The sequence below is a fragment of the Caretta caretta genome, chromosome 18, assembly GCF_965140235.1.
Source record: "Caretta caretta isolate rCarCar2 chromosome 18, rCarCar1.hap1, whole genome shotgun sequence".
NCBI classification, from domain to species: domain Eukaryota; kingdom Metazoa; phylum Chordata; order Testudines; family Cheloniidae; genus Caretta; species Caretta caretta.
Window position 1 is genome coordinate 3,497,234 of NC_134223.1, and position 27,118 is coordinate 3,524,351.

The following is a 27,118-nucleotide window of genomic DNA, read 5'->3' on the forward strand; positions in this document are numbered from 1 at the left end:
CTAGTGGGGGAGCTTTTCTTGACCTGCTGCTCACAAACCGGGAAGAATTAGTGGGGGAAGCAAAAGTGGATGGGAATCTGGGAGGCAGTGACCATGAGTTGGTTGAGTTCAGGATCCTGACACAGGGAAGAAAGGTAAGCAGCAGGATACGGAGCCTGGACTTCAGGAAAGCAGACTTCGACTCCCTCAGGGAACGGATGGGTAGGATCCCCTGGGGGACTAACATGAAGGGGAAAGGAGTCCAGGAGAGCTGGCTGTATTTCAAGGAATCCCTGTTGTGGTTACAGGGACAACCCATCCCGATGAGTCGAAAGAATAGCAAATATGGCAGGCGACCAGCTTGGCTTAACGGTGAAATCCTAGCGGATCTTAAACATAAAAAAGAAGCTTACAAGAAGTGGAAGGTTGGACATATGACCAGGGAAGAGTATAAAAATATTGCTCGGGCATGTAGGAATGAAATCAGGAGGGCCAAATCGCACCTGGAGCAAGAGATGTCAAGAGTAACAAGAAGGGTTTCTTCAGGTATGTTGGCAACAAGAAGAAAGCCAAGGAAAGTGTGGGCCCCTTACTGAATGAGGGAGGCAACCTAGTGACAGAGGATGTGGAAAAAGCTATTGTACTCAATGCTTTTTTTGCCTCTGTCTTCACTAACAAGGTCAGCTCCCAGACTGCTGCGCTGGGCATCACAACATGGGGAATAGATGGCCAGCCCTCTGTGGAGAAAGAGGTGGTTCGGGACTATTTAGAAAAGCTGGATGTGCACAAGTCCATGGGGCCGGACGAGTTGCATCCAAGAGTGCGAAAGGAATTGGTGGCTGTGATTGCAGAGCCATTGGCCATTATCTTTGAAAACTCGTGGCGAACGGGGGAAGTCCCGGATGACTGGAAAAAGGCTAATGTAGTGCCAATCTTTAAAAAAGGGAAGAAGGAGGATCCTGGGAACTACAGGCCAGTCAGCCTCACCTCAGTCCTCGGAAAAATCATGGAGCAGGTCCTCAAGGAATCAGTCCTGAAGCACTTACATGAGAGGAAAGTGATCAGGAACAGTCAGCATGGATTCACCAAGGGAAGGTCATGCCTGACTAATCTAATCGCCTTCTATGATGAGATTACTGGTTCTGTGGATGAAGGGAAAGCAGTGGATGTATTGTTTCTTGACTTTAGCAAAGCTTTTGACACGGTCTCCCACAGTATTCTTGTCAGCAAGTTAAAGAAGTATGGGCTGGATGAATGCACTATAAGGTGGGTAGAAAGTTGGCTAGATTGTCGGGCTCAACGGGTAGTGATCAATGGCTCCATGTCTAGTTGGCAGCCGGTGTCAAGTGGAGTGCCCCAGGGGTCGGTCCTGGGGCCGGTTTTGTTCAATATCTTCATAAATGATCTGGAGGATGGTGTGGATTGCACTCTCAGCAAATTTGCGGATGATACTAAACTGGGAGGAGTGGTAGATACGCTGGAGGGCAGGGGTAGGGATACAGAGGGACCTAGACAAATTAGAGGATTGGGCCAAAAGAAATCTGATGAGGTTCAATAAGGATAAGTGCAGGGTCCTGCACTTAGGACGGAAGAACCCAACGCACAGCTACAGACTAGAGACCGAATGGCTAGGCAGCGGTTCTGCGGAAAAGGACCTGGGGTGACAGTGGATGAGAAGCTGGATATGAGTCAGTGTGCCCTTGTTGCCAAGAGGGCCAATGGCATTTTGGGCTGTATAAGTAGGAGCACAGCGAGCAGATCGAGGGACGTGATCGTCCCCCTCTATTCGACATTGGTGAGGCCTCATCTGGAGTACTGTGTCCAGTTTTGGGCCCCACACTACAAGAAGGATGTGGATAAATTGGAGAGAGTGCAGCGAAGGGCAACAAAAATGATTAGGGGTCTGGAACACATGACTTCTGAGGAGAGGCTGAGGGAACTGGGATTGTTTAGTCTGCAGAAGAGAAGAATGAGGGGGGATTTGATAGCTGCTTTCAACTACTTGAGAGGTGGTTCCAGAGAGGATGGTTCTAGACTATTCTCAGTGGTAGAAGAGGACAGGACAAGGAGTAATGGTCTCAAGTTACAGTGGGGGAGGTTTAGGTTGGATATTAGGAAAAACTTTTTCACTAGGAGGGTGGTGAAACACTGGAATGCGTTACCTAGGGAGGTGGTGGAATCTCCTTCCTTAGAAGTTTTTAAGGTCAGGCTTCAGAAAGCCCTGGCTGGGATGATTTAATTGGGGTTTGGCCCTGCTTTGAGCAGGGGGTTGGACTAGATGACCTCCTGAGGTCCCCTCTAACCCCGATATTCTATGATTCTATGAATGTAGCGCAAGTAGAGTAGGGGCATTAGGGGACGAGAGCTGAGGAAGCGTTGTTCTAAGTCAGCCATAAAAATGTTGGCATACTGTGGGGCCATGCGGGTACCCATAGCAGTGCCGCTGATTTGAAGGTATACATTGTCCCCAAATGTAAAATAGTTATGGGTGAGGACAAAGTCACAAAGTTTAGCCACCAGGTTAGCCGTGACATTATCTGGGATAGTGTTCTTGATGGCTTGTAGTCCATCTTTGTGTAGAATGTTGGTGTAGAGGGCTTCTACATCCATAGTGGCCAGGATGGTGTCATCAGGGAGATCACCGATGGATTGTAGTTTCCTGAGGAAGTCAGTGGTGTCTCAAAGGTAGCTGAGAGTGCTGGTAGCGTAGGGCCTGAGGAGGGAGTCTACATAGCCAGACAATCCTGCTGTCGGGGTGCCAATGCCTGAGATGATGGGGTGCCCAGGATTTCCAGGTTTATGGATCTTGGGTAGTAGATAGAATATCCCAGGTCGGGGTTCCAGGGGTATGTCTGTGCGGATTTGATCTTGTGCTTTTTCAGGGAGTTTCTTGAGCAAATGCTGTAGTTTCTTTTGGTAACTCTGTGGGATCAGGGGCTTGCCTACAGTGTATTCCCATTATAGAAATCTGTAGGGCTTCTACGTGGAACTCAATACATGCTCTTAATAAGCCTTACGCCTTCCACTAAGCCTCAAGATATTATCCACGTTTGAGAGCATTGTTCGGTCTAGTACTCCTAAGCCCACCTTTCTGGGGAAGGATAGCACTACTTGCTAAATTATTGTAAGCTAAGTGACCTTGAGGAAACAAAAGTTACTTAGTAGCTGGTGGTGGTCAAGATAGGCTTCTGCATGTTCATACTGCCCATCTTCCCTTCTTCCTTGGCGTTCTGTTATTCTCAAACTTTGAGGTTCAGGTGGAAGGAACTTTGGCTGTTGTTACATCCCCTTTTCTAGCCTTGAATGGAGAATGTTCAGTCTGAAAGTGGGTAGGGTCTGCTTGCAGGAGCCCGAACAAGCACTGATGCTGGAATATTCCATTGGCCTGCAACTCTACAGGGCCATCTCCCTATAGTGTGAATGCACAGAGGCTTATTTCAAACTCCTGTTAGTGGACAGTGACTTTCATTTTTATTGCTAATGCTCAAAGTAATAAAAGAACACAGGCAAAAAATATAGAAATACAACAGCCAGTATTGTTTCTAAAATGGAAATGATTCATCCATTTGTCAGCCAGCCTTAATGTCTCAAAGGCATTTATAGCTGAAAAAAGAAAAGGAGTACTTGTGGTACCTTAGAGACTAACCAATTTAACCAATTTAGTCTCTAAGGTGCCACAAGTACTCCTTTTCTTTTTGCGAATACAGACTAACACGGCTGTTACTCTGATAGCTGAAAAAGAAACTTAACTGAGGGCCTGTAAGGCTATTTTCTGCTGTGGTCCTTGCAACACTGTTAAATGACCAGTTGTGATTCCTGGCAGGGAAACTTTAAAAGCACCTAAGGGTTCTGTGTGGGATTGTTGAAATATACTTTCTTATCCCCACTGGTATTTGTTACCTCAGCGGTAGAATCTGGGATGATTGTAGTTATGATGGACAGTAAGTCTCTTCTCACCCTTCGTCTCCCCCCCCCCCCACGCCCCCCCTCCCAATACACCAATAAGAGTAGAGAGTGACTGGCTAGACATGACTCATTAAGTCAGTCTTATTATTCTAGCACAAAAAAAATGGAGATCCCCTTTTGTTGGTTGTGCTCAGGGAGAAGGAAGTATAAAGCAATCTGACAAGACAGAGTAGAGCAGGGATAGTCAATTTTTTGTCAAGGTCCAAATTTCTTGGTGAGGGTCTAGTGAAGGTCCAGACTCCAGAGAATAGCAATAAGTATAAGTAAAAAAAGATTTTAAAGTCCATTCTAAAGCATCTAGTGGTCCAGATTTGGCCAGCATTCTGTCTATTGACTACTCTTAGAGTAGAGTGAAAGAGAAGGGGGATTGCCACTTTTTGCATACACTTGGGTTTTTAGGCACTGGTGTTTGCTGTGAACTCACACTTTCAGCTTACCCCCTGTTAGCTACACTGGTGCAAGTAATGGTTTGCACTTCTGGACCACACGAGCCATTCAAGTAGCTGCAATAGTGAAAACCCCAGTATAGACAAGGCTTTCATCTGAAACTACTGCATTGTCACTACACCAGTGTGGTGGATCCCCTTTCTCTTTCACTCTATTCCATCTCCTCAGCTTCCTTCATTTCCCTCTTCCTAGAGCACGGTCAGCAATGGAAGAAAGGGGAATAATGCAAAGAAGTCCAAGATATTCACCACATCTGAGAGTACCCTTGCAAAAAAGGAGCTATGGAGACAGTTCCTCGAGGGGTATCTGTGGGAGAGGGAGTAATGGGGTAGGATTCTACCTCAGGTGCTTGCTGATACCAAAGATGGTAGAAGGCCTACCTGAATCTGAGATGAAACAGATTCATCAAGTCCCTCAAGTTCAGGATGCTGAGGTTGAACAGTCATCCCTACCCTTTCCTAAGCTGGCTGTGCAGATCTTCATCTAAACAAAATACTAGCCTCTACATCAGGGGTGGGCAAACTTTTTAGCCTGAGGGCCATATCTGGGTATGGAAATTGTATGGTGGGCCATTAATGTTCACAAAATTAATAATTCATGTTCAGACAGGGAAAACACAAGTTTGTTTCAAAATCAACACTATTAAAAAAATGTTGAACAATGCGCTGTTATACAATTACATTACTGGGCTGTTGATTTTACTACATAATTTTGCTCCTGTCTGAACACAAATTATATGTTACCCTGGCTTTGGATTTGTTGGGCGTCAGCTTCCAGTTATTGGAACTCGTTGAGATTCACCAGCCGCCTGCTGTCAGAAGTCTCCTCCCACATAGGTCTCAACAGCCCACAATCAAATAGCCTCTGGGTGCTAGGAAAGTCACCTAAGCCAACAAGTAGCAGGCACCTGGGCTTGCATGTTCCAGGCTCCGATGGTGCATGAGGTGTGTTTGGGTTGTGTAGCCAGAGTAACATGCGTGTTCTCATGCCCATAATGCAGGAGTGTCGGGCAGCTGGAGTGGGGGAAACCCCTGACCACTCCCCAGCTGGAGCACTGGGCGGGTAGAGCGGGAGTGCTGGCGTGGACCTTGAGGGACAGATTAAAAGGTCGGACAGGCCGGATGTGGCTCGTGGGTCATAGTTTGTCCACCCCTGCTCTACATAGCCATCTGATAGTTGCACTGGAAATATCTGACTGTTGGGGAGAAAGTTACTGTTGGTACAGAGGGCAATCCTTTGATCTATCCATGGCACCAGAGATGTTCAAAGTGCTTAGCTGTGGTAATTACTTGTCTTACTCTACTTTGGCTCATTCAAGCATGATTCAGCCAGGCACATGCATGCATACTTCTAGGTTGACATCCTCTGTTGCAGACTCTTGGTCTGCAAATAAACAAATAGTATGCTTGTTTTATACTGGAGGATATCCTATGAGGAGGAGCAGTTCTGGATCCAACTCTGGCAGAAGCAAGATCTGAAAAGCCATGTCTGTCTTAAAGAAACCCTGTCAGGGAACAGTGTTTTTCCTCAGATTGGTGTCTTTGTTCACATGACTATAAATAGTCACCTACACATGAGGCCTCTATCACACTGGGTGTCCTAAATCACACCCTAAAAATGGACACTTTAGACACTCTCTCCACCAATTCTTCATATCCTAAAACTGCTCAGATGGTGGGTGCCCAGGGACAATGTAATGAAAGTTTCCTTCAGCCCACTGGCTTCCTTAGCAGTTATCACCACAGATACTTCCAAACTGGGCTAGGAGCCCATTTACACAAACAAGAAGTCCATGGTCACATAAATGCGCCAGAATGCAGAGGTATTTGTTTGGGTCCTTGTCATAAAAATAAAGGGAAGGGTAACCACCTATCTGTATACAGTGCTATAAAATCCCTCCTGGCCAGAGGCAAAACCCTTTCACCCGTAAAGGGTTAAGAAGCTAAGATAACTTCGCTGACACCTAAATTACCAATGAGGAGACAAGATACTTTCAAATCTGGAGGGGGGGGGGGGGAACGAAGGATCTATGTGATGCTTTTGCTGGGAACAGATCAGGAATGCAGACTTATAACTCCTGTTAAGTTAGTAAGTAAGCTAGCTAGAAATGCGTTAGATTTCCTTTTGTTTAATGGATGGTAAAATGAACTGTGCCGGGTGGAATGTATATTCCTGTTTTTGTGTCTTTTTGTAACTTAAGGTTTTGCCTAGAGGGATTCTGTTTTGAATCTGATTACCCTGTAGGGTTTTTACCATCCTGATTTTACAGAGGTGATTCTTTTACCTTTTTTTTAATTAAAATTCTTTTAAGAACCTGATTGTTCTTAAGATCCAAGGGTTTGGGTCTGTGTTCACCTGTACAAATTGGTGAGGATTTTTATCAAGCCTCCCCCAGGAAAGGGGGTGTAGGGCTTGGGGGGATATTTTGGGGGAAGACGTCTCCAAGTGGGCTCTTTCCCTGTTCTTTGTTTAACACGCTTGGTGGTGGCAGCATACAGTTCAAGGACAAGGCAAAGTTTGTACCTTGGGGAAGTTTTTAACCTAAGGGGGTAAGAATAAGCTTAGGGGGTCTTTCATGCAGGTCCCCACATCTGTACCCTAGAGTTCAGAGTGGGGAAGGAACCTTGACAGCCCTAAAGTCACTTCTGCCATCTCTTCAAGGTCCAATTGTTCAGATGCTGACAGAAGCACAAGGGCAGTGAACGTTCAGAACAAGCACGAGAGAAGTCTTTCCCAAATACTCTGCAAAGAAGCCCTGATTTTTTCCCACTGGTATCTTGACCATCACATGCACCTAGTGGTTGGATTGCACTTGACAGAAAAGATTCAAAGCAAGCATGAGTGGTGTGTGAAATAATCAGAGATTGTTTCAGGTAGGGATTGTCAAGCAGAGCCCTCTGCTTCCATAGCAAATTCAAAGTTATACTTTCTTCTGTTCAGGGAAAATATTGCCGGTGAATACCTTCCTCTGGTACTTCCTCCTCTAATGCCCCTACTAACTCATCTCACTCCTGTGGTTGTTCAAAAGTTATGTTGACACAGAACAAGTGTCTCCATGACTTCAGGATGGCTAAGGCACCACTGACAGACCAACCTTGTAGAGCAGTCACGGGAACTGTGCTGGTAATTGTTAATGCCTTTATTTGTATTGTGCTAATGCCTAGAGCAGGGGTGGGGAACCTGTGGCCCGCGGGCCGGATCTGGCCCCTTGTTCATTTTCATCTGGCCTGCGGGCCACAGGTTCCCCTCACCTAGCGGGGTGACACGGAGGCTCAGGGCAGCCGGCACTCGCAGTTCCAGCTCCGCAGGTGGGCACTGATGCTCCAGCCCGTGGGGTTGGGGGCACTGAGACTTTTGGCCTCTTCTCTGTGGGGCTGGAACCGTGAGCGCCAGCTTGCCCCACCACCGGGGGGGGGGGAGAGCCCTGAGTCTCGGTGTCCCCCTACAGGGCTGGAGCCATGAGCGCCAGCTCGCCCCACAGTGGGTGGGGGGGAGAAGCTTCAAGCCTCTACTTCCACCTCCCTCCTATTCTCCCCCCCCCCCCCCGCCGGGTAAGTAAGTTGAACATGTGTGACCCACCATCTTTATTTTATTTTTTATTATTTTATTTATTTTTGTTGGGTCAATGGCCCTGATACAAAAACGATTCCCCACTCTTGGCCTAGAGGCAAGGACTCCATTGCTAAGCACTGTACAAACAAAGATAATCCATGCCCCAATGAGCTTACATTTAATCGACTTCCTCTGTTTTAGGATCTCCTATACTCCAGAGGTATGATCAAATTCTCCATCCCAATTTGGAGTTTCCAGACTTGATAGCATGTATCATAGGAAGCCGGCTTCCACAGAGCTAGCTTACTCTTCAATTTCAAGCAGTCTTGCAACAATCTAGGAATTTCACCTAAAATAAAGTTACACTAACACATGAAAGAAATTTTCAACATGGACAAGTCACTAATTCAGCTGCAGTACCCCTATCATCCTTCAAAATCAATCTGGCTGCCATATCAGGTTCTCATGCTCCAGCACATGGAGTTAGCATTCTTTCATCCCATCACTTTGATGCCTGAAAAGTCTCAAACGCTTTCCTATTGCAGAAGAACCTGTCATCCCTCTTTTTGGAACTTTTAAACTCAGTGCTAACAAAACTGATGGAACCACTAGGAAAATGCTCTTTCCTGCCTGTCATCCAAGGCAGCATTCTTAATAGCCATCACTTCTGTGAGAAGGTTTGGTGAACTTCAAGCCCTGATAATTGACCCACCCTATAATTCTGGTGTGAAAGGACAAAGTGTTAAACCATACCCAAAGTTTATTCTTGAAGTGGTTACAGATTTCTCTTCTACTGAGATATCCAGTAGAAAGTGTTACCCACTGGGCCTTATGACAACGTGCATAATATTCACCATGATGACCAGCAACATGAGTACAGGGAATATTCATCTGTCCACGTCTGGCTGATCTACTTATCAGGTATTTCAACTATAGAGCATACAAACAATTATGGAGTTCACTGTGAGGATACTCAGTGGCATGCTGCTTAATTGTTGACCACCCAATGCCTACACATACCATAATTCACCTGGGAATAGTACTTGACCCCAAAGAAGGAATCTGCCAACACTTCAGATTACAGAAACTCCATTTCACCATAGATAAAAATCAGACTATAGAAGAAAGCCAAAACTGGGGCCACTTCCCCTTTGTGGGAATGAAGGTGCTGCTTATAATTTCCTGGGCCTTTTCGAAAATGTGGTGGCTATAATAGTGTCTTTTGTTCACACAGTAGCCCAAGAAACATTCCTTCATCGGGAACCTGGTTCAAATATCTTCAAATCAGATACCTTTCTTTCAATGGTAGATTTCCCAACCTTTTGAAAGGATGTAATAACAGATATCACGGCAGGAGTGCAATTGGGCAGATAGTTGCTGACAAAGGAAGTGGGGCATTCACATGCAGTTCAGACCTTTAGCAGGATGTCTCCTATGATAGGCACCATCTTGGGGGGATGGGAATATCGCTAGGAATCTCTTAACATAGGGCTGGTGGTCAAGAAAAGAAAGTTCAAACTATACATCTTCTGCAGCTGAGGAGACTGGCTGTGGTTGCAGCAATGCTAGTCAGTGTTGGGGGATCCACAAGGATGAAATTAGATAAACATGAGAACAAAGGTTCACAGGGCAATAATAGTTTTCCAGAGGCCAGAAATGATTAAGTCCCTTGTCATGTGGCACAAACCCTTAATAGACATAGCTTAGTTTATGCTTTCCCCAAATTTTAGAATTTCACTGTCACAAAGCTCATAGTTGAAAATATGCAACTACATTGTAGACTTGGGGGAGATGGGTATTTTTGGCAGCTGAATAGGGTAATTAAATATTTTGGTCCCCAGAAAGGTAGGGCAGGATGGGCGTGTGTAGGGGCAGGGTGGGTGGGTACTGGAGCTTCTGGTATTAAGAAAGGTGTATATTTCCCTGCCATTTTGGGCAGCAGTGGCTCTTTGGAAGTGGAGTGCTTTGAATGCCCCACTTCCTTTGTCAGCTACTAGCTGCCCAGTTGCACTTGTGCCCTGATATCTGTTACTACATCCAGCAGTAATGGAGGAACTCATGAACTTAATTCTGCTAAAATGATCGCAAGTGAAATGGTTAATATTGATATTTTAAATTGTGTTCCAGAGTTCTCACTCCATTGAGATACTGTTTCAGGTTTGCATGCTCAAGTAGATTTCCCTTTATAAATTTATACTCCAATCATGTTGGAAGGATTTCTTTGATCTATATGGGCTTAACTTTTTTAAATGAAAGGTTAGATTGACATACTGTTTTATGACAACTTAATTATTCTTTTCTCTGGGACCATTACGTAAAGCATAGTTTGAAAAATCATGTTGATATGCTGTTTTAAAATTAAATATTTCTGGAGCAGCAAACTGAGAGAATCTGAAAGGGGAGTAGGAGAACCCATATTGGACAAAATGGCTTGTTTTTATTCAAAACTTGTTTCTTGCTTCTCCCCCCCATTTCCCCCCTCCAGGTTTTTGATAACTATGCTGTAACAGTGATGATTGGTGGGGAGCCATATACCCTAGGATTGTTTGATACTGCAGGTGAGAATGTTAACTTTTCTGTATTTATACTAACTCGTAACATTTGGTACATTTTAGGTATTAGTTATGCACAATCAGTTCCTTGAAGAAAAAAACTATACTAGTATGCAACAGTCTATCTTGCCAGCCATCATGGCAGACTTATCAGTTAATAACAATTTTTTAAAGGTGACTTGATAGGGGTTTGTGTGTGTATGTGTGTGTATACACACACTTTTTTTTAAAATTGAGCTTTTTCCTTCTTTATCTTATGCAAACTAAAGAGCCTGATGGGCTTTTATACTCTCTTTTTTTGCCTTTTTTAAATCTTAAAACACCCCAGAGATGTCAATTCATTCTTCTCTGGTTTTTCTGGAGGATCTCTGGTGGGGCTTGCATAAACTAGGATAAATGGTGTATCTTTAAAGTTTTTAATTTAATATATTTTTAAAGTCCTATCTACATTAGAGTTCTAAAATGTTCACTGTCATCTTTAAAAAACAAAACTCATCTTGGTCTAGGTAAACCCTGAGATGACTGGAAGATATTTGAACAAAAACCTTTATTAGACAGCTGGGAGTGTTGAATCTTGAACTGTAGATTCTTTTCAAAATGCTAGCCATTGAAGTTAAATAAGAGTTGTTAAAAGTTCTTAAAAATCCTTACTAAAATTCCTTCCTATTTGTTGCATAACTTTCATTCTCAAGTCCATGTGGTACAGTAATTTTACTAATTTTTTCAGTAGCCTGTCTTCTGGCCTAGATAAAACCTGAATTTGTAAAGTCAAAAATTTGCTGCTGTTTAGGCATCAACCTATCATGCTGGCTTTATCTGTCATGAAGCAAAATAGGCAGGATAACATGCCCAATGTTTGAATTATTATTCATTAAAGGTGACCTTCAAATAAATAAATTTGGGTGTCGGTCAGTTTTGGCTGTTTTTTTGATGGAGGATAAAGGCTAGAAAGCTTTTATATTTTAAAATGTTTTGTTTTTTGTTTTAGCCTCACTTTCTAGTGTAAAGTCTACACTGAAATGCTCTAGGGTGACTGGACAATCAGTGCTATTATATACAAGAGTGACTAAAAATTCCATCCCCTTCTTGTTCAACTTTCAAACTGTTTAAAACTTTTGTTAGCCCCTATTCCAATGCCTAAAGAATTCTTGATCTGGAAAAAGGGGTCAACATTGAGGTGGCAAAATTTGCAGATGATACAAAATTACTCAAGATAAGTCCAAATCAGACAGTGAAGAGTTACAAAGTGATCTCACTAAACTGGGTGACTGGTTAACAAAATGGAAGGTGAAATACATGTGGAGGCCAAAAGTGTTAACTGGGTTCAAAAAAGAATAGGTCCATCAATGGCTATTAGCCAAGATGGTTAAGGATGCAAACCCATGCTCCGAGTGTCCCAAGCCTCTGATTGTCAGAAGCTGGGAGTGGACAGCAGGCGATGGATCACTCAATGGCCTGTTTTGTTCTGAAGCGCCTGGCATTGGACACTGTTGGAAGACAGGATACTGAGCTAGATGGGTCATTAGTCTGACCCAGTAGCGGCATTTTTATGTCACTATGAGGTGAATGAGTGTGAAGATACTTGATGCTATCCAAGACCGTGCTTGTCCCAAAGAGATTGCTCATTGTCTGTCTTTTAGATAGACTAAATAGGAACAAAACACTCAGAACCAGGGGAAAGCTGCCATGTAACAAAGCCAAACTCACTCTTTCCAGTTCTGTTCTTCGTGAACCTACAGTTTCAGCACAGTATGTAGTAGATTTGTTGATTGATCCTTAACTATGTAGCACAAACAGCATAGATGGGAGCAATGAGAAGTAGTTCCAAAAATATACAATGATTCAGATTCAAATAGTGGGGACATTAATGACCTTTTCAGTTAAGTTTCTGTATTACTAGAAACACTGAAAGGAAATGAGGACTTCTCTTATTTAGATCAGTTTATGGGAAAAGTTTGTTGATGCCATTAATGCTATAAATATTTTACAATTGTAGAGCAAGTCTTTGACTGCATGTTAATGAGAGAGACTGGAGCTGTTTACCAGCTCAACTCTAAGCTAGGTCAATTGTACAGAAAATAGTTAACATCAAACAGCAGTCGTTATTTGTCCATGTTACAAAACCCAGTATAACTGATGTCCTTGTTAAATATCAGTAATTCAATATTGAATGGGCCTTGGAGACCACTTTTTTTTGCCACTAGAGGAAGTTCCGTGTTAGAACTGATTTGCTGAGGATGCATTCGTTGCTGCTTGTCTGTGCTGCAGCTATCTAGAGATAAACAGGTGACTTTGCTCTCTCAATCTGTGAATCCAGTACCTTTCTACACTTGACTGTTTCTTAAAATCCTTCTTTAAATCTGCACAACGCTTTCAAAAGACTAGCCTAGGAGCTTAAATTTGTAACTTTGCTAGACACTAAAAGTAATAATTTTAATAAAGACTCTGGATTTATGGTTTATTACAACAATCTGTAACCCATTAAACCTCTCTTTTTGTCCTATGACTAAAGGGGTGTTAACGGGCCACCTCACCTTAAATGTTTCCTTAGTTTAGCGTAGGTAGTCACAAGGTTGAAGAGAGAGAATATATTCTATTTAGCTGTGATACTCTTAGCACCTTTCCCAGTCCTGAGGAAGAGCTCTCTGTAGCTTGGAAACCTGTGTCTCTCACCAACAGAAGTTGGTCCAATAAAAAAATCTTCTCTCACCCACCTTGTCTTTCTAAAAAGAAAAGGCAGAGATGTTGATCACTTAAGATTAAGTACCAAACTATTGAGTTAGGCAAAATCTAACTGTGCCCTGCAAAGAGGGAGGAACCATCTCATAGCCTTGAAGAAGTGAACCTTGTGGCATCCCTTTAGATCACATCATCATCCAGGCCCTTCTTGGGCCTTCTTAAGGCATTTAAGGTGGTGCTATCATATGATTTTGATCCTTCATAATCCTAACTACTCCCCTTTAAATCTGTAGTTTCTGTAACAACACTATTATCAAATAGTCTCCATCTCTGCTTCACTTTTATCTTTAATTGATAAGGCCTTTATTCTGTGATCTGCATCTGATATTAAAACAACATTTTCTCACCACTCTGATTTCATTTTTTGTATCATTTCTGTAACTTCATTTTTTGCTTAGGCTTTTTACATGGGAACAATGTGCATTAGTGGCACAAGACTTTTTAATGAACAAAGATGACTCCCAGCATAGCATGCTGTTATCAAATTTAAGCAACTTTGTATGAGTACTCTGCTGTAGCTAGAATTTGCAGAACTGTACAACCAAGAGTAAAGAATTCTAGAGTTTGAAATACTTATGATTTGAAACTTAGTTATATATGGGGATTCTCTGATTCTTTTTTGTAAATGTTGTGCTTGCATCACTCCAAGGGCATAGTTAAGGTAGTTTTGATGGGGTATTTCCTTTTGAGTGTGGTGGTGATGTGCTGTGTTGAACTGGATGTGAAGACCATGCTTTCTATAAATTGTTGATTTTGCTTGCCTTGTAACATATTTGACATAACTAGATTTCTGCCCCGTTATGTGGGAGTGGCCAGTGGTATTCTCTTATGGTTAAGGTTAAGCAAAATGTCTTTTTATTGGAATACAAATTGGATATGCAACTCTTCACCAATACATCCTATAAACATTTGTAATTTGACTAAAGGAATCCTTCTCTAGGAGAGACTTCTGAAGGCTCCCCTTTTAATGCTGCTGTTTTTCTTTTTTTCTAGGACAGGAAGATTATGACAGATTGCGACCCCTCAGCTATCCACAGACAGATGTGTTTCTGGTTTGTTTTTCAGTGGTCTCTCCTTCTTCATTTGAAAATGTGAAAGAAAAGGTTTGTCATATCTTTCTACCCAAAACTGGAGCTGTAGCAATGCTTTAGGCAATGTCATTTGAAATTGCCTCAGGAACTTGAATAGTAACAATACGTTCTTTGTCCCCTTTAGTGGGTACCTGAAATTACTCACCATTGTCCAAAAACCCCTTTCCTGCTTGTTGGGACCCAAATTGATCTCAGAGATGACCCCTCAACAATTGAGAAACTTGCTAAGAACAAGCAGAAGCCCATAACTCCAGAGACTGCTGAAAAACTGGCCCGGGACCTGAAGGCTGTCAAATATGTGGAGTGTTCTGCACTTACACAGGTGAGAATCGTCCACTAAACATCTCTCACAGTTGTGTTCACTACTCGTTTTTTCCCCTCCTTCACAGCTGTGGAGTACAGCTAAATAGGGCATGTTAAAAGGTGAGAGTGCTCTTTCTGCTGGTGTGGATGCAAAATGGCTGAGCAGAAGGAAGTTTCTGAGGAATGAGGGATTAGAAGTGACACGAAGAAAATCCTAGCATGGAGAGTAAGCAGTCCAACTAGAGGGGGATGGAGATTTTGTGGTTAGGAGAGGGATCTCATGCCGGGGTTTGTTCTGTGTTGGAGGAACTGCAGTGTAGTGTTAATTATTTAAAGAGCACATTTAAATAGGAAGCTGTGATCTGGATTGTTTGTGGGTTAGGACACAAGATTAAGTTTATCACTGGGGAAAGCAGAGACTTTTTGCCAAGGTCAGTTTTCTTCCCTTTAAAGAAGGTTAAATTAACACACGCCCCCCCCGCTGCGGCTCTCCCTCCCCCTCCCCGCCATGCTAATAACCTTAGAGCAGTCTTGAAAGTCTTTCCCTTCCTGTGCAGCCTATGGTGAGCTGTTTGCCTGCCTCCCACCAGAAGTCTAATGTGTCACCAACTAACAATGAAATGGCAACTCTAAGACATTACCCCCATCCACAGAAATGGAGATAAACAGTGGCAGCAGTTTTTTTATTTAAAAAAAAAAACAAAAACTCCAACATGTTTAACTTTAAAGCCAGTGGTGATTTAAGGCCAATGAAATTGGAAATCCTGTGGAGGTCCTAGAGAGTAGGTCAGCTTCTTTAATTACATAGACCCTAGTAATTTAAAATCTTGGCACGCTTGCTCTTAATCACATAATTATGTTAAAATATTACTAATCTGACTTGAATCCACAGAAAGCTGAAAATTGAGTTGGCGTCTTATGTCCCTGCCTTACATGCGTGGGGAAAGATATGAGATACAAAATGTCATGCTTTTCTCCGTTCCATGCATTGTCTTGGCCCAGTATCTGGAGTATGAAGCCTTACCTCAGTTTCCTGTATTCTGTGAATCTTGCCTTAACCCCAAATTTGTTGTTCACAGATTTCAAGGCCAGAAGAGAACATTATGATCATCTGATCTGACCTCCTGTATAATGCAAGTCATAAACACCCCCAAAATAATTCCTAGAGCAGATCTTTGAGGAAAACAACCAACCTTTATTTAAAAATTCAGTGATGGAGAATCCACCTTGACCATCTGTAAATTGTTCCAATGTTTTTAATTACCCCCATTGGAAAAAATTATGCTGTAATTGTCTAGCTTCAACTTCCAGCCTTTGGATCATGTTATACCTTTTTCTGCTAGATTGAAGAGCCCATTATTAAACATTTGTTCCCTGTGTAGGTGCTTACAGACTGTAAGCAAGGCACCCCTTAACCTTCTCTTTGTTTAAGCTAAGTAGATAGACTCGGAGCTCAGTCACTGTCAGGTATGTTTTCTAATCCTTTAATCATTTTCGTGGCACTTGTCTGAACTCTCTCCAATTTATCAACATCCTCATTGAATTGTAGGTACCAAAACTGGGCACTGTATTCCAGCAGTGGCTTCTCCAGTGTCAAATACAGAGGTAAAATAATCTCTGTGCTCCTCCTCAAGATTCCCCTTTTATGCATCCCAGGGTCACTTTGGCTCTTGGCCACAGTGTCACATTGGCAGTTCCATGTTCAGCTGATCATTCACCACACCCCCCAGAGTCACTGTTTCCCAGAAAGATTTAAATCAAGGTTTTCTGCTTGCTGATTTTTAAATTGATTTAAATCTGTGATTTAAATCATTCCACCCTGTTTACAACTGTATGCATGCTGCTAACCAGGTTCTGGTGCATTCTTGCTGAATAGTGTGTCCAGGGATTATTTTCTTACCCATGGCAGTGAAATTAGAGGCAACTGCCCCAGTAATCCATGGCATGGACTTCAATTCTTTTACTTACCTTTTGCACGCTTTGAGAAAATGCAAGATAAGATCATTGTTTTAAATTACATGCAGCACTGACAGTTGGATAAGAACTCATTCAGTATCAGAAATTCAACATCCATCAGTTGTTACTTCCAGATATTGAAATAGAAACTACATACTCAAAATTTTGCAGGAGGAGAAATTTCCATATTTCCTGGGGCTCTGTTTCTTGCTTTCCATATATTCTAGAAATGGTAGTTCAATTTGTAAGAAACTCTCACGTTTTGTCTCAGATCATCTGGAAGCTTTTTTCCTCAGGGTCTCCATCCTCTTCCAAAATTCTACTAATGCACATCTTGATGATGTCTGAAGATGAAAGCAAGCAGGTCTTTACTTAGGAGTCCCAAATGCATGCACATTGGATCCATTGGTAATTTTACTGCTATCCAATATGAGGTTTAAAATTCGTGACCAGTATAAAGCAGTGTTGGCTAATGAATAAAGCACTGGCCTGGAAGAGCTGAGTTCTGTTCCTGGCTCTGTTAGTGGCCTGCTGGGTGATGGTGGGCAAGTCATTTTTTCCCCCATCATTAAAATAAGGATAATGTGATTGACCTCTTGTAAATATTCATGGATGAGAAGTGCTATATAAGAGCGAGATGGTGGTATTGTGTTGTGACATTCCCATCAATGGGTAAAGATGCCTTTCATGCCTCACCTCTTGTGTCCATAGATTGCTGCTGTTCTACTGTCTACTCCTTTAATATTAAATAGAGTAGTTACTGGTTTTTCCCAGGGCTTTGGGAAAAGGGGATGGATAAATAGCTCTTAAATGTAACTAATCCCCTGAGTACTAATACCTTGTTCACCAAAATTACTGTTGGTGGTTAGCTGGAGTAAACAAACTGTTTACTTGTGGTCTTTTGTATGACCCAAATATACTTTTGTTGTGCATCTCTAAACTTGCCCAGTAATTCTTAATGGAAAAAATTGTAGGTCCACCAATTTTTTCTTCTCTTCTCTATCTTTTTAATTCCCTGTTCTTTTTAATTTGCCCAGCCCCATCTCTTCCCTATTCTTTTTAATTTGCTACTGTATCTTTATTTTTTTGTTCTATTTTTTTCTTTAACTAAATCAGCCCCAGCCACTGAACAAAAATTTACATACCGGAAGCCTACAGAGGGAAGCTAAAGTTCCTAGTTAGCTTCCACCTGCTGATCTATTGTATGTGAGCTAAATGTAAAAGGAACCTGACTTTCCCTGGGTAGGATTAGTCTTTCCTTCCTTCTAAGGAAACTCATCAAATCTAGCATCAGGGAAATGGACTAGAATTGTATAGTCCTTGTTGGTTTCCCTTTTCAATGGATTCTATATGTAAAGTGCTTCTCCACTGCTGGCAGTGTCATGGCTAGTGACAGACAGCTGATTGGGAAACCTGGTGGAGTTGCTTCCATGTGGCAGACAGAGACAATGCTTGATGGATGGGATTTAGTCTTTTGAGGGGAAAAATAAATTTCAAGCTCCAGTGTTTCCATCAAAGTAATAATGAATCATAGGCAGATAAGTTCTGGGACTTTGATGTGAAGATAAATGTGCACCTATCTGGTACACACCTTGTGTTGGCTGGATGAGTCTGTTGTACAGCATTGGAGATTCAGTGACAGTTTCACATAGGAGGCCCAGGGTTAATTTATGAGTGTCTCTCCTGATTTGAGAGGAAGGGTAATCTTGTGGTTAAGACTGTTCCTAGCTCTGCTAATAGACTTCCTTTGGTAAATCAGCACCTCAATCCATCTGTAAAAAGTGTGTAATACTTCCCTACGTCATAAGAGGGTTGTGAGCTGCTTGGATACTAGTTACATGTTGCTGAAAAAACCTATCATTTTTTTCTTTAAAATGTGCCTTAAAAAGTAGGTGTTCGTGACTATGAAGAGGCTACTTAACCTGCTTTTGGTCTGTTGTCTCCTCAGTATATCACTTTTACAGCCTAATCTTTAAATTGTTCTAGATTCATTGAGCACTGAAAGGCTCTATTTACCCTAGACCATGGAGAGGTTTGAAAAATGTTGTGTTTTTTTTGTTTTTTTAAACTGGTTGTCTTCCTCTTTCCCTGCTAAGTCAGACTTCAGCATTCAGCATGAACTGACCATTCTGACACATCCATATTCAGTCTCAGTCATGTTTTGAAGAAGGATTTCAAGCAAGGCTCTTAATGGACTACCTTTTTTCTCCATGTCAAAGACCCCCTTGATTTGAAATCTGTTTTCAAAGTAGTTGCGTATCTGCCCTGGTGACGTTAGTCACTTTCCTTTTAATTTTTTTTCTCTCTCCTCTGGTTGGTGCTTTTGAAAGATCCACAGAAACAAAAGGAGAAACTCGTCCTTTCTATAAGAAATGAAAACGATTTTACACAAAATTTGACATATGTATGAAGCATAGAGGAGAAACTCTTTTTTTCCAGTTATCTTTCAGTTGTAACAATCTTAGGTGTTACCTGTAACAATAATAGGCTTAAACATTTTCAGCTAGAGGTGATTTTTTCCCCCAAAAGGCGACTGTCTTCTTTAATGGATTCTAAGGTCTTTCTCTGCTAAATTGAAGAGCCCATTATTACATATTTGTTCCTCAGGTAGGTACTTACAGACAATCAAGTCACCCCTTAACCTTCTCTTTGTTAAGCTAACTAGATTGACCTCCTTGAGTCTATCATAGTAAAGCATATTTTCTAACCCTTTATTCATTTTTGTGACTCTTCTCTGCACCTTCTTTATCAACATCTTTCTTGGACTGTGGGCACCAGAACTGGACAAAATATTCTACCAGTAGTCGCACCATTGCCAAATAAAATAAAACAGATAAAGTAACCTCTCTACTCCTACTCAAGATACCCCTGTTCATGCATCCCAGGGTTGTATTAGCTCTCTTGGACACAGTCACACTGGGAGCTCATGGTGGATAATCAGCCCAACAAGACCCCCACGTTTTTTTCAGAGTCACTGCTGCTCAAGATAGTCTCCTGTCCTGTGAGTATGGCCTATAGTCTTTGTTTCTAGATTGGGGCGGGCAAACTTTTTGGCCTCAGGGCCACATCGGGTTTCCAAAATTGTATGGAGGGCTGGTTAGGAGAGGCTGTGTCTCCCCAAACAGCCAGGTGTGGCCCTGCCCCCGCCTCCTATCAAACCCGGCTTCTCACCCCCTGATGGCTCCCCTGGGACTCTGCCCCAACCCCCTGACCACCTTCCCCAACTCCCCTGCCCCTCTATCCAACCCCCTCTGCCCCCTTACCGCGCTGCCTGGAGCACCGGGTCAGGCAGAGGCTCTACAACTGCGCTGCCTGGCTGCCCAGAGCGTTGTGCCTGTGGCGTGGTGCTCTGAGGCTGTGGGGGAGGGGGAACAGCAGGGGAGAGGCCGGGGACTAGCCTCCCAGGCCAGGAGCTCAGGGGCCTGGCAGGAGGGTCCCATGGGCCGGATGTGGCCCGTAGTTTGCCCACCTCTGTTCTAGATGCATACACTTGTAATTTGCTTTTGCCCATTTTATGAAGTGATCCATATCACTCTGAGTCAGGGACCAGTCCTCTTCGTTATTTACTGCTTCACCAGTTTGTGTCCTCTGCAAGCTCTAAAGCACAACTAGATATATTCCCATATACACACATCTAAAAACCTACACTAAAGCTTTTCCTAAAACCCAGTATTCAAAGCTGAGTGCTTTTCCCAGTCAAATCAGTGGGGGAGAAATGCTTTTCAGCTTGGGTGACTGAACTTCCTCCCTATGCACAGATAGTAGTCTCTGAGGAATGAGTTTTACCTTTTGTTTTCCTTTGTTTCTTACCCTGTAAACCTCTTTCTCTGAATTTCTGCAAGTCACACTCATGACAGTAAAGTTAGCAAGTCCAGTTAGTATAAACTGAGCAAGGTTTCTCTTCTGGTGCCCACGTGTAACTTCTTAGAATTGTATGGCAGTGAGAATATATTGTAGAATTCTTGTTTCTGTAGAGCTAATGAGCGGTTCTCAAACGGTGGTTCAGTACCCCATTTTAATGGGGCCAGCATTAGATTTGCTGGGGCCCAGGGCTGAAGCCCAAGGAGGCCCCCTCCTCCCAGGGTGGTGGGGCTCTCCCCTTGCCCCTCCCTCCCCATGGTCATGTAGTAATTTCATTGTCAGAAGGGGGTCGCGGTGTAATGAAGTTTGAGAACTGCTGAGCTCAAATGCATGCTTTGTGCTCATGTGTAACCCTTGCAGACTTCTTAAAGCTTTTGACTGCTTGCTTGATGTTGGATTCCATAGTGTCAAAGAAGCATTCCAATTCTAACATCATTTTTCTCTCTCCCTGTAATTTGAGTGGTTATAATACTTGCTTTAGTAACAACATAGTTGACTAACTGGAATATACCATTTTTATAGTTGGCTGTCTAAATGTCAAAATAATAGCACTGATAAGGCATTGCCTTATGTTAAATGACTGAGCCCTTACATTGGAAGAGTGGTTTACCAGGCACAAGTCCTGCTTCCATCCCAGCATGAACATGCCCAGCAGTCTGTGTTGGAACTCTTCAGTTATTCAGGGGCTGAATTCACATAGCAATCCAGTAATTTCAAGGTACCACTTAAAACTAACTGCTTCTGCAGTAAGTGGGGAAATCAGCACAAGTTTGAAACTCCACATACCTAAAATGCTAACGTACCTAATATGGATAGGAAAGATATGTACCTGACCTTCCATCACAGCCACATGGGACAAGCTACTTTTGTTTGTATGTAAAACTCATTGGGAATGTTCAGTCTAATAGTTCAGATAGGTGGCAGCAATGATTCTGTTAAGTCTTTGAAACCTGTTAAGACACCAGTATTCTCACTAACCTCTGCTATGTTTGTCCTTTTGTCCTTATGGGTGTACGTGTTTCATCCAATTGTTGGCTTTCTGTACACTTCTGTCTTGATTGATCTCCTGATCATCTAAATGGTGAATTATTTTCTCCAGGATCTACTTTGTTACAACAAAGTAAATCTGCTTGCTGCTTCTGTGAATTCAGCCCAACTTATCCTGAATGCTCTTTATCTGCTTGTTTTTCTCTAATCCTCTAACCTGGCTGCTGTTTTTTTCTCCTCCCCTCTGTCTTGTAGAGAGGTCTGAAGAATGTGTTTGATGAGGCTATCCTAGCTGCCCTCGAGCCTCCGGAAACTCAGCCCAAAAGGAAGTGCTGTATATTCTAAACTGTTTTCTCCTTCCCCTCTTGCTGCTGCTTCTTCTGTCCCACTACTGTAGAAACTTGATTAAAAATGAATAAAACCATCCTGACTGAAAGCTTCCGTGTCTCTGCTTAACATCTTAGAGCAACCTCTGTATTAGCTTTTGGACTGAAAACAACATATACAGTTCCTTAGTAAAACATTTGTGACTGTGGAACATGAACTGGACTCCTTTAACTCTTTGCTGCGTGGGTTGCCAGATGTTGATAACTTTACAATTTAGGTTACTGGGGAAAAGGCCTGGGTGTGTCATTTAAAAACTGAACAAAAAAAAAAACCCTCATCAAGAAGGAATAAAGACATGTTTAATCTTCCTGAGCTCCAACTGGAAAAAAATGCATACTTCATTTTCTACCTGAGTCTATTGTTAACTGTATTTGCATGATAAACATACATGAAAGTGACCTGCAAGTAATGGTGTAATGTGAAGGGTTTTCTGGTTCTCCTTTGTGCAGTGAGACTTTCTGTTGCTATTGCTTTGGCTGTCTGTGCTGTAGTGGAGTATTTGTCAGTCCTCGGGGGAAGGAAATATCAATGTATCTGCTACTGCTTTACAAAGATGTTAAATTCTTGCTTTCACTAACACCAGTAGTCCTCTTCATTTTAATAATTGATTCTTAAAGCTTGTTAATGTAACATGTAAAGTTTGCCTTTTAATTTCATGCTTCTGATTTTTGTCTTAAGGGGAAAAACTTCAATTGTAGTTACCTTAAATTTTGGAATTAAAAATTGCAGTTTGTATAAATGACTGATGAAGCTTTTTTTCTGTTTGCATTCACTGGCTTCAATTTAACATTTATACAATGTTATAGTACCCATTTTGTAATTCTCCCATTTGAATTCTGTTATGGATACCATGCACAGCTTCTGAAATCTACCTGGCTGCTGCTAAACATTTGGTGTGGGGAACAGAAGCTTGATTAAAATATACCAGACTGCAATCCATCTTTGCATGCTTGCCTCCTGTATAACACAGGTGTCACTGCAACGTGTTCTGGAATCATTACTATTCTGTGTTCCAGATCCAGCTCTTTCATCTGAATGCAGTACTTTCTGCTTTGTCATTAGTGTGAAATTTGTTACCAGCAAACTAATCGTAAAACCCCCATTGATTGAGGCAATTACTTCTGTATTTGTTTTGCTTCTTATGAAATACACTGGTCTGCAGAAAATGGTTTCAAATGACTGCTGTACTATTCTGAATATCAAATACTCTTCTAAAGAACTCAGTACAGCAACACAATTTGGACAAAGCCAAGTTAAGGAAAATGACTTTCTGGAAATTGTAGATCTCAATATTTTATTCACCATTATTGGGGTTTAATTCTGCCTTGGTTTTATTTTTGTTTTTTATAACAACCCAGAAAATGAGACCGCCCCTTTCTCTCTTTGCCCCTTTTCAGAAAGGCCTAAAGAATGTATTTGACGAGGCGATATTGGCTGCCCTGGAGCCTCCGGAGCCGAAGAAGAGTCGCAGGTGTGTGCTGCTATGAGCGTCCCTCCACAGCCCCTCTGCAAAGCTGATGTTTGATGTCATACTAAAAGCAATGTTTAAATCAAACTAAAGATACAAATTTTAAAATTTGTTTTTGCAATAATGACAAATGCCCTGCACTCCCACACTCTCCCTGTGTGAGTTGAGAATGTTAGTGTTCATTCCCAGTGCCCTTCCCAATTCAGTTAAAGACTAGTTAATTTTGAGTAATTATGTATCAGAAAATACTGATCATTACTAGTTTTTTATTTTGTTTACTGTTTCTAATTTTTGTTTAAAATCCAGGCATGCTTGTGTTGACTTTCTCTGTAACAGACTAATTCTAGGCTGTGTTACTGAAATCTTGTCCCAAGCTGGCAAGACTCTGATTCGTTGACCTTCTGGGGCTATATTCTGTAATCAGCAGGCAGCCTGGGTATGAGCATGTTTCTGACTCAGTTTTGAGGACTGAAATTAAGATGTCCCAAGCTGGTGCTCCTTCTCTAAAAGTTGCCTTGTTACCTCTCCTCGTCACTTTCCTCTGAGCAGGTCAGAAATTCCTACCCTGTCCTTTTAAGTTATAAAACCTTTGAAATGGGAGGTGAATTGTTCCTTTCTCTGTGGATGCACCATCAACTTGTATTTAAGAAAATTAGTTTATTGGTGGTGGAGGTGAGGAATGGGTCATTTTTCCCCTCAAACTTGACATTACAGGCTTTCATCAAATGTGAAGAAATAACGGCACCTTTTTAAGCACACCCAACTTATAGTTGGTTTTTAACAAGAAAAAAACAAACCCAGAAAACCACATACTTCTCTCAATCACTGAATTGCTTGGTACGGGCAGGCTTACAAATTGCCAGTATGGTGTTGCTAGGACGCTTCGAAAGAGCCTGGGATGTATTAAGGTGAGTTGGGGAAGTGGTGCTAGTGGGTGCATATCCTACAGAACAGTTCAGCCTCCTTTTAGGAGGGGTGGAAAAATAGACCTGCTTCAGTAGGAAAGAACTGCAGGGGAGGGTTGTCTAGTGTTTGGTGTGGCACCATAGGGACCAGTTAAGGGAATCCCCTTTATCTGCATTGTGCATGTAAGTAACCCTAAAGCCTGTAAGATGGGTTCCAGTCTAATAAGGATCATGTATGAGATCTTTAGACTCCAGTGTTAATAGGGATTTTACCAAAACTATATTTTGGCTTGCAGATTCAAATTTTTTTAATACATGGGGAATCCTATGTCTTCCCAAATTCCTAATTCTTGTAGACTCATTAATGTTGAACCAATGCTTTTTCATGTCTAAGTTCTTTGTATATGCATTCTTTTCAGATGTATTAAACATGAAATATCTTCACAAGCCCGCCTAAGGGTAATTTTTCCCCCAGACTCTCATTATGGTTCTTTAAGGACTTGCAAACACAGCCAACTTTTCCCCTTTGAGCCCTGCTCTCCAGTTGTGAGTAGCTTTCATTCCATTCTTTACACCTAGTTCCAAATATTTATCCCTTCCCATTGCTCTCCTCCCCCATTAATGGTCTCATTTCTGTCAAGCTTGCTGTAATGCTCACAAAGTAATCCTTCCACATCAGAAAATTACTGCTGTAGCATCAGGGTATGTAAAGAGATGTATACTGTTCGCTTACAACTTAGGGCTGTTGAGATTTTACCATTTAATATTTCACGTGTTCCAAAATCTTTCATAAATGAAAAGATGACATCTTCAGATTACTTTTTCTGGAGTGAGATGCAATGCTATTACAGAAACTCCATGTTGCTTTCTGCTTGTGCATAGATCTCAGGAAACCAAATATTATGATGTTCCCCACTCCAAACATACGTTTTGGTTTTGTTAGCAATTTGTGGAGATCACTGAAGTCTTGCAGTGTGGAAGCATTATTTTGTATTAATGATTAAAACACTTTCCAAAGAGCTTTGTCGAAGATTACTTTTGTTTTAAGAAGTTGAATAGAATTGTACAACAACCTAAGTAGTCAAACTTAAAACCCGTGTGGCTTCCAACTTTTGAGCTTTGCTGTCGGTGTTTCCACTCAGCACTGTTTTTGCAGAGTTCAACTTTTGATTGCGTAGGAAGGCTGTGCTTCAAGGTGAGTTTGTCAGTGCTGTTGAAATACTGGCCTTGACATCCTATAAAGGTTAGGGTCTGCAGGCTTCTGACTCCGCTTATGGCAGAGACAGAGACTGGTATTTCCCATGCTGTTCCTCAGACTCCAGAGCTGACCATGCTCCTGCAGAACATGCCAGTTTCATTGTTGGATTTAGATCACAAAGCTTGCTTAGGTAAAAAGCAGGCAGTAAAGCAGCAGTACCCAAACTTTTCCTGTCGTGCTCCCCTTCCCCACTTGAATTCTGTCTGCACAACCAAAGCTTCCTCATCAGAGGAGCCTGGGCTGAAGGCAGAGCTGGGGACAGGGAAGGAGCTGGGGCTAGAGGTGGAGCTGGGCTGGGGGCAGAGTGCAGCTGTGGCTGGGCTCGGAACAGGGCTGGGTGGCACTTCCTCCCTGCCCTGTGAGTGATGGCTTGTGCCACGCCGCATGCTTACTGAATGTTCCTCCGCACCCCCCTAGGGAGTGCACCTCACAGTGTGGGGACCACTGTACTAAAGTGAGTTACTGAAACAAAGCCTGAAATGGAGGAGACACATCAATTTCCATTGTTCTTCCTGAAGTAGCTGTTTTACTCTATAAAGCTGTTGCTCTGGCTCATAAGCATCTCATTTTTCACCTGTGTACATCCTCATGGAGGAGCTGTGTATGCAGCTAGTTGGCTGGTTGGTCTCATTCAAGACCAGTAATGTCTCATGTACCATCTCCCTCTCAAAAAGGGATATGCCAGTCTTCTACCTAACCCCAGCAACTTAGCTAGGAAGAAGGCCTGCAGTTCAGACTTGGCTGAGTGCCTAACTTCTCTCTGGAAGAGAATGCTGATGGTATTTGATTCATGGAGAAACTTTTGGGTTTTCAAGGGACTGTCTTGACTTAGTTCCTGGGTAGGATGAATTATCTAAATTGCAAAACTAGCTTACAAACCTTGTGCAGAGGGCCTCTGCTAGAGGAAGGGGAAAAAAAGGTTTTGCTTAAATGTAATCAGTTTTCTCTTTTGGAACCCATCTGTCCTAAAAATCTACAAGGCTACCCCCAGCAGCTGGCACCAACACCCAAAAAGTCTTTATACAAGTTGAATGTAGTGTAGTAATCTGTGGACTCTATTTGTCAGGCTCAAAGTGGTAGTAGGGGAGCTTAATAGAAGCATGTTTACTACATCATTTTGCTTCCTTTGCTTAGACTTTAAATAGGAGAACAAATGGCTAGATCCCCCAACCCCTCCCTCTTTTGACAACAAATATCCTCCTATATGAGTTGTTTGTCATTGGGTAAAGTGGCGGGAGAGTAATTTTGTGGGAGCATTTTATTAAAACACTACCAGCACTCTGTTATTCAAGACAGTAGTCTGTAGTAATGTATCTCAGTGGCCTTGAATTTGCCTGCTGGTGTCCTGGTCACAGATTGTACCTGTATCTGACTTCAGGCCACAGCATTCCACAGTTGATTCTCCTATTATCTGTCTATTCAGAAAAGAGAATGCACTCAGAGGTTGGAAAGTATGCTCACAAGAGGTGGATTAGAGCATCCCCAAGAACTTTAGTCTGCTTAACAAACATAGTTAAGAGCAGAGTCCTGGTTTCATATAAAGTAGTTGTCTGTTTCAGAGAGGCTACATGGTAAAGGTAATTTACTCTAATTTAGTAAAAAGAAAAGGAGTACTTGTGGCACCTTAGAGACTAACCAATTTATTTGAGCTAAGCTTTCGTGAGCTA

General features: G+C 42.2%; 1 protein-coding gene across 2 annotated transcripts in view; it reads left to right on the forward strand.

The window, feature by feature from the left end:
- CDC42 (cell division cycle 42) overlaps positions 1-25,212 on the forward strand; it is a 50,320-nt gene extending 25,108 nt beyond the window's left edge. The window contains exons 3-6 of one of the 2 annotated variants that reach the window (XM_048824929.2): positions 10,430-10,502; positions 14,229-14,338; positions 14,451-14,648; positions 23,218-25,212. In XM_048824929.2, coding sequence (XP_048680886.1) covers positions 10,430-10,502; positions 14,229-14,338; positions 14,451-14,648; positions 23,218-23,307 — 471 coding nt within the window. In that variant the 3' untranslated portion in view covers positions 23,308-25,212. Of the gene's footprint in view, positions 1-10,429; positions 10,503-14,228; positions 14,339-14,450; positions 14,649-21,688; positions 22,560-23,217 lie in introns of those variants that run through there. The other variant, XM_048824930.2, reaches the window with a different exon arrangement.
- The last annotated feature ends 1,906 nt before the right edge of the window (positions 25,213-27,118 follow it).